General features: G+C 32.4%; 1 protein-coding gene across 1 annotated transcript in view; it reads right to left on the bottom strand.

The window, feature by feature from the left end:
• Positions 1-327: 327 nt before the first annotated feature.
• Positions 328-8,806, bottom strand: part of moody (G-protein coupled receptor moody) — a 197,395-nt gene continuing 188,916 nt past the window's right edge. The window contains exon 9 of the mRNA XM_089642801.1: positions 328-4,846. Coding sequence (XP_089498927.1) covers positions 4,713-4,846 — 134 coding nt within the window. The 3' untranslated portion in view covers positions 328-4,712. The remainder of the gene's footprint in view (positions 4,847-8,806) is intronic.

Here is an 8,806-nt window from a genome sequence, read left to right as displayed (position 1 = left end):
TTTTAAAACTTTTTCTGGTTTTGTGTTTTTTTATAGTTTTTAGATAATTTAGTATTAGTTTAATTTTTTTGTAATTGTTACTGATGATAACCTACCATTATTTATCTCCTTTATCTTATGGTGTCCAGCTTTGCCGATTCTTGGCAATTCTCTTTGTCTTCAGCCCATGTCATCAGTGGGCGACCTCCATTTCTCTTTCCTGACCAATAACACCATTATACAATCTTTGTAATAATTACATAATATTGTTTATACCATTAATACAATAAATAATCTTATGCATTTTAATATTTTTATTTAAATAGTTATTTTACACATTCTACAAAATACTGTTTGTAATAACACTAAATGACCATTAGAAAAATGCACATTTGTATAGTTTTCGCGGCCAACTTCAATATATCTATTGTGGACAAAACATGTAAATAAAATGTTATTATAGAAGAAGATAATACAAATAAATCTAAACGAAACATGACATAGAACAAGACAAAGAAAAATAAAACATAATGGTCACAACTAGGAATCCAACCTACCGTTATCTTTTTATTATTCTGTGTCTTGTTCTATTTCATGTTTCATTTAGATTTATTAGTATTATCTTCTTCTTTGATATATTACATTGATTAGTATAACCTTCAAAATAAGGTGTTCTTAAATAAACTGGTACATGTTGGAAGATCACAGCGGGTATGAAGTTTAACACAATAGCTCAGTGGTTAGGGCAGTCGCCTGATTAGGAGAAGCTCCCGGGTTACAATAACCCTTTTTCTAAACTGATTTTATAATTCCTTGTTTTTTTTAATAATAATTTTTTAAATGATTTATTTACAATGTTTTTTTGTAAATAGACTATGTACAGAGTTAAAAATCAAAACAAAGAAAAAAATAGGGTCCTATAAATTAAACTTGAAACAATACAAAAATCATTAATATTATTTAAAATCATTTTTATTTTATTTTAGTAAATTGTTACTCCCATTGGATAAACTATTGTGTTATAAAAATGTGCACCATGCGAAGTTCAAATTTTTTATTACATAACAACTGATAATATTATTATTTAATGACTGTACAGTTTAGAATTTTTGTAAACGGAAGTGGCGCCATCTGTTATTTTCAAAAAGAACCGTTGAGGTTTTATGCAATATTTCTTAAAGATCTCAAATTTATTGATATTTCTCCTTAAAATACTTAACATTATTTTTACATAATTATACAAGTTTATCTATGTTAGGTACCTATAATAATAATAATATATTTATATTATCTACAAATTATTATTATCTAAACATTACATGTTAATTGTTTTAAACTAGTGACTTATAATGTTTGTATGCTTGGAATGTATAAATATAGAATGTTTTAGAAATAATTCACGTATTTAACTTCCCCCATCTTAAAAACACACAAATACAATGCGCGTTGAAGAATTTGAAATAAATTTGCAAAATTAGATTAAAAGTGTTATTGGCATATTCCGTCCCTACTATGTCATTTCAATGCTTTAGGACTTAGCTCAAAATTGATATCTTTGGGAGGATAAAAAATTTATTTAATAAGTGTAACGATAGCACCTGGGACTTGAACCCAGATCCACCAGATTCTTAACATTTTTGGGCATATTATCAACTTTTTAAATTCAAGGATCCCCCATCCATCAATTACAGTGCGTACAAAGAAAGCACTGCAGACGAAAATTTTATTAAGCCCAAGGACAAATCAATAAATGCTGTTAATTCTTAGTGGCTGTTAAGTATGGTCCTGTAATATTTTCTAACTGCACATAAAATAAATAATAATATGTACATATATGCAGCATTTTATGAATAAAAAAATTACGTTTGGCGCAGAAAACAGTCCTCGTCAATATTATTTTTGAAATACACTAGAAAATAGTGCGCAATACAACAACAAAAATTATACAATCTTTTTATATTTTCTACCGGGAAACTGACTAACCTCTTATATCGAACAGTCACTAGGGAGGATTGAGTGCCAAATATCACTTTGTCATCATATTGTTGATAAATTCAATTGCATTGAAAACATTTTGGAATACATTACAGTCTTATATTGCTTGAGCTATAATTTTGAGGATAATTTGCCTAAAATATGATTTTTATAAACTAAATTAAATTTTACTATAAACTGTCAAATATAAATAATATTCAATTTGCGAGATGCTAAAACAAAAATACAAATTTATAGAAATCTTCAAGAAAATAAATCTTAATGAGACAATTGGGGTAAATGTGTCCATGGGGAAAACAAAACCTATATAACCATAAATAATTTTTTTAACATTAATTGCTTTACAGATTGGAACAAAGGAGCTTAATTTTAGGCAGTTTTCTCATAGATGGTTTTACCCCAACTGAATTAATAATATTACAAATACACGATGGTAGTATGGCACATTTTACAACGTAAAAGTCTAACAGGTTCATTGAAAATTATTGCACAAGAAAGTATTCCTATTTTTACTAATAATATGATGATTTTTCTCAAATTTTATTTTTACAAAAATAATATATTTTTTCAATAAATCATATAATATCAGATAAACATTAATAAATAATAATATAAAAATACATTATTTTCGTTCTCCTTTCTCCATCTCGCCGACCGTAATCTCCCACCTAGCTGTCGATGAAGTTTTTCACAACCTTTCGCCCAAATTGACTTCTCAGCGCCAGAGTAATAAAAACTAATAACCAATTATAATTGTCATGGTTTCCGCTTGTCGCCATTGTCTTTTGGCGACAACATTGTTTCGCCACTCTTTCCCCTAAAAAAATCACTGGAAATTCATAATTATAACTATAAATTTATTTTTGATGAATCTCCTTACAATGAATTACCTTCCTTCATAATGGGCCTTACAGACAACTCGATTTGGTTGGTTCAACCCAGGTTAAACAGGTAGTTGTCAATCGTAGATACAATGCACCTCCACACGATTCAACTCAACCAGATTGATAACAACCGCTCAACCAAATTGAGTCGTCCGAAAAGCCCATAATGCATATTTTGCTGATTATTACAATTTGATACGATGCTCCAGTAATGTCACCTATTGGGTTTCCAGAAACCAATTTTTAAAATCTTCGGAAAACTGTTGTTTAAATGGCTTTATAAAAATAAGTAACGGAATCTTGGGGTGAATTTGGGTCGTGCATGTTCAAATATATATTTTTTTTACTCCCGAAATATCTTCGACTATACCTTTTTTTATACAGGCATTACGACCATTTTATGATAAATTTGACCCATATAATGGAGAAGTGCCTTCCTTACAAATTTTAATTGAAAAAATGTGGTCACTAACTTAGTACCTTTTGGTTCTAGACCATTTAGCACGCGCTCTCTTACACTAGCCTGAAATCGTATATTGCCATCCCATTTGATTTTCATATTCATGGTGAAACACATTTTTGTATTGGAATATTAAGGGCCGATTGGCCAGACTTTTGGATCGCGAAAATACGCCCTTTTGGCATTTCTTGTGTTCTTCTTTATTATATGATTGGATCGGATGAAAATACCACAATAGGTATTATAAGCCAAAAAATGTCAGGGTTTAATTTTTGCTATTATTGGCAGAATTGAACAATTATCAAATTTAGAGTTGATTTTCAAGTTCTGTGAAGGTTCTGTTAATATTTCAGTATTGTAAAGCCCCTGGCCAGTAATTATATAATAATAGAACTTGAATATCAACTTTGAAATTTGATAAATTAATAAAAACAACCCGTCCTTATTATCTTATAACTTTTCTTGATCTGTTTTAGTATCTTGCTCTGCAAATAGTTTTGATTATTGTAAACCCGTTGTTACAAACATTGGAAATCATTACTGAATCTATTATCACAACTTGCTGTTTATTGAAAACCCGTTGTTACAAACATTGGAAGACATTACTGAATCTATTATCACAACTTGCTGTTTATTGGAAACCCGTTGTCATAAACATTGGATGACATTACTGAATCTACAGGATTTTCCAATAAGAGGTGTTATTTTGATATTCAATCGTAAAAGATCAATGTTTTCGTTGCTTGTGTGGCACATAGCGCCGTCTTGTTGAAAGCAAACGTTTTCCAGATCAATACCATCCAATTCCGGCCATAAAAAAATCATTAATCATCTCTCGATAGCGAAATCCATTCACCGTAACTGTTGCTCCAGCCTCATTTTCGAAAAAGTAAGGTCCAATGACTCCGCCGGACCATAAACCGCACCAAACAGTCACACGTTGAGGATAAAAAGGCTTTTCAACAATAACTCTTGGGTTTTCCGAGACCCAGATGCGAAAAGATGATTTGCATTTAATTCACTCAAGTGAATTTTAATAATTTCAATTCGTTGTTGAAGCATGTATCGTTCCATTTTTATTAATGAGGTAGTTTCTACTTGTCAAATGTCAAAAAATGACAGCTTCAAAAGTAACATCTACCGAAATAGCGGGCTATTCAAAATAACACCTCTTATTGGAAAACCCTGTATTACCAAAACTTGCTGTTGGAAACAAATAATATAGGTACCGACTCGATATATTGAGCTAGGTTTGTTACAATTAGTATTCTTTCCTGGATTCGTGGCGAAACTTTCTTTACATTTTAAACTTCTGGATTCTTCTTGGCTGAGTGGCCTGACCCGACGCCATCTTGGGCTTTTGACGCCATCTTGTGACGCCATCTTGTTTGTTTCTAGAAAGCGGGTGCGCGCGCACTAGCCCTCACCTGCGCGGGAACCCCCTCCGTTGGAATAGGCGCCAAGGACACCTGGCTGACCATAGTGCGGCTGTGGTTGTAACTGTATCCGTGTTGCTCTTTCGATTTCTCTATAACAAAGTTCAAAAGCTACTAAATAAGGAATTCCAGCAAAGAAAACATATCACATTGCAGCATAATAGTGAAAAACAAATAACATAACCTAAAATAATTGGCATAATCTTGGAGGAAATTTTTATTATTTGTCCATGGGCATAATATATATGCTTGGACCCCTCACCCCATTGTACTACATAATACATTAGTTAAGACTAGATAATACCCTAAAATAAAGTCGTAATCTAAACGACGTAAGTTAAAAAATATGCACAAAAATTTCCGACGCGCTGCCCTGGTGTATTGGACAGACCCAAGGTTGAATTTGCCTCAGCAAATCTCTAAAATAAAGTGGGAATCTTAACGATATACTGAACAAAAAAAGTTGAATGGTTTGTATGAAAATAAATATTCTTATAAATTGTATATATTTTTGTATGAGAAAAAAGTTGAAATTTCGAAAAAAGTTGTTCTATTTTTTTACCTCTACCACAATTTATTTTACATTGACCCCACACAGGAGGCCCTGAGGAAAATAATTTCTCCAATAAATAGTTGGTTATCCAATAAATAGTTGGTTATCCAATAAATTGTTGGTTATCCAATAAATAGTTGGTTATCCAATAAATAGTTGGTTATCCAATAAATAGTTGATTATCCAATAAATAGTTGGTTATCCAATAAATAGTTGGTTATCCAATAAATAGTTCCGAGGAGGCGGCACCGAAACCCGCCTCCCAAATCATGTAGAATCACCTCCAGAAGTTAGCGCACTTTACCCCCGGACACCCTGCATTGGTTACGCCACTTCTGCGCCAACTGTTTCATTTGTGCCAGCGCAAAAAAGGCGCAACTACTGAACGTTTTGACGATGATAAACTGTGCTTTGCCAAAATAGTCTTTACGAAAACGGATCACATAGAAACATAAAACTACATATTGTAAAGTATATTTTGGCAGAACATGCATCCTTTTATGTTTTGATCGTACTATACGGTGTTATTATATTATGAATCTTTGAAATTATGTCGCTAAATTCTAAGTTTGACGAATAATACGAAGCCGTTTTTGCTGTACCTTGGCCTGATTCACTACAGCCTTTATGGAGCTTTTAATGCATTTCCTGTAAAATATTCTAGGGTGATAAATTTAGGTGACACGGATAAATTCCTATTACAATTTCAAAAGGAAAATAATCTTACTAAAATTATGAGTGAAGTTATATAAGAAAATAGCACTGTTGAAAACAAGTAGAGAAAATTGATTACTTACATTACTCGTTACCTTAAATTGGTTGTTTAAGCTGGCAATGAACATTGCCGGAATTAATTTGAACTAAATCTCATGTGAACCTGAAATTTATTGGTTCCTATTTAAATCGTAAATGCTATTTCTCTTGCCACAACTGCAAGAAATTTATTGCAGTGCTTAGCTAGATTTGGACCAGAATAAATATTAAATGCATACATTTGGAATGAGAAAGTTTTGCCAGATAATACATATAAAATAACAAACGAAGTTTCAAATAATTAATATTTTTTTGCATGGTTCGAATTATATGGGGAAAATAATTAGAAAATAAGGGCACTAGAATAAATTTGACAGAAAACTGATGACACCATTTTACATTTTTTCGGTTTTGATCCATAATCATTCAATAATAACTAATTTTAAATTCTAGAGAAATAAATAGTAATTAGAAGGTGTTCGATTATGACTTCATTGATTTAATTGCAACTTATCTACTGGTAAGGGAATTTTCTGTGATTTAATTACAAGAATTTTAGAGAAAATCTGTAAAACCTATGAAAACATTATTGTAGTCGCAGTATTGTATGCCAATCAGTTTGTGGTTTTATTGTGGCCAAATTTATCAGTATCAGTCTAGTAATCAGTATCTGACACAACTATTGTGGTAGTTGTGGTTAACAGTTAGAATTGGAAAAGATTCTGACTTAGCCTTGGTATTTTCGATCGATATTATGGATTTGCGGGATACTGAGTGGTCATAACTGCCCAAGCTCCGTAAAAGACTCCAATTAAAGGCACTGAGGGAACACTTAACGTATATACTGCACAGGTTTTCTTAACAGACTGGTCATGTATAAATTGTTGCACATATCACTGATGTAGATACTCCTCACTATCAGACAGGGACAGGTAATTTGATAACAGGTTGGGTGGAGGAATGCAGGAAAATCCGTTAGAGGAAGATGTATAGTTGCGTCAATAATAACTAATGTTTAAAATTTTAATTTATTTGTTATCGTTTATAAACACGTGTATTGTGTAACAACTTCCAAAGGTTTTTCTTTCTTCTATGAAGTTACATTTAGATGAATGGTCCAATTATCAGAGTAATAAAATAGACCTCTACATTTTAAGATCACAGCATCTGAAACAAGGGGTGATGGAATGTAGCGTGACCTCGGAAGTTATCCGAACCCATCCCTTATTTTTTATTACGCGATACGCGCACACAGTCGTTCGGCAAATCTCCAGAGAGCATATTAATAATCATTGTGAATGATTCGTCAATTTTAATGTACGCACATTAGATTGTATCATTTTGTTTTACTGTGATATTTTGGGTATTTATGAAAAAGGGAAAGATGAATTGTTCGATGATTTTGAGGTGGCCTGCGTAACGTAATGGTCTAGGTACGTATTTGACTTTGGGTCGGGAGGCAAAGGGGAGTTGGAATGTTAATTTTTACGATAATTTGTCAATGTCCATTTTAAAGCCAAGTTATTGTTTTATGGAATACTCTTTGAAATCTTAAATATTTAAAAATATTGTCTTGATACCTAAATTTTTAAAAAAAATGTAATAACTGCTATAAACCGTAATATCCGTCCGGAACAAGTTGGACTGACATAAACCAGTTGAGATATTGAGGTGGAGAGATGGGAAGAGGAAGGTATGGAAGTATCTGAGTAGGTTGGTCACCGAACACGGCTAAAGCCATTAAATGCAAGATTTTTAATCTGGTCTTTTCACCAGATTTTCACGGTCAAAAGTATTGCAGTGATTTATTTCTGGGAAATTATGCCGTGTCGCGCTACCTCCTTCTTTAGCGAACGTTTCGGACAGCATTACAGAGTCCATTATCAGGGCAGATGTGTCCTTCCTCAAAACTTTGGATAAAAAAGAAGGCATATTACCCCAAAAATGAATTACTGTAACACTACATATTATTTTTAATGAATTAGGTGTGAAACAACACAAATTAATTAGTTAAATCAAATTTACTTGCGCCCACCGATATTGAACCCGCGATATCCGGATTTGTAGTTGACAGCGTTACCCTATGACCACGAAGTCTAAGTGATAAGTGATAATGATAAGTGCAGAAAAACTTCTCAGAAATACCATTTTTATTTTTTTTATGCAAATACCGCACAAGAGCCGCTTATGCCCTGAGCTAGTAGAACTATGGCATCCACAATCGGGGTATGTTGTAAGTTTTAAGGCCACAATTGGGGTATGTTGTAAGTTTTAAGGCCAAACGGAGGGAAATAAATGGGGAAGATGAACACGGAGAGAAATGGGTATTGTTAATTTATTATGAATGTTTTTTTTATCGAAGGAAGCAAACGCTTTGTGATGTGACATTATATATTAAATGAAAAAATACACTTTGTAAAACACCACTTCTACCACCAAACTAAACCAAACCAAACTACCACCAAACTAACTTAGTTACTAGAAACTATCCATAACTGATAGTCCAATATTTATTTTATTCCGTAAACCTCTGATAAAACTGTTTCCTCCCTTCCCCCTCCCTTCCTACCCATCCTGTAATCAGTCTACATCCTTTCTCGTTCTACCATCAATAAGGTGTCTGCTCTTTTATTTCTATCTCTTTCACTCGTATCTGTTATTTTATTTCTATCTCCTCCACTCATTATTTTAATTTCTTCTATATATATGTGTCTGTATGAAAATAACTTTAGTTGATATAATAAGC

This window comes from Hesperophylax consimilis, chromosome 18 (genome assembly GCF_061612785.1).
Source record: "Hesperophylax consimilis isolate HC1 chromosome 18, BYU_Hcon_1.0, whole genome shotgun sequence".
Lineage (NCBI taxonomy): Eukaryota > Metazoa > Arthropoda > Insecta > Trichoptera > Limnephilidae > Hesperophylax > Hesperophylax consimilis.
The sequence above is the reverse complement of the archived record's forward strand: the minus strand, read 5'-3'. Positions and strand labels throughout refer to the sequence as shown.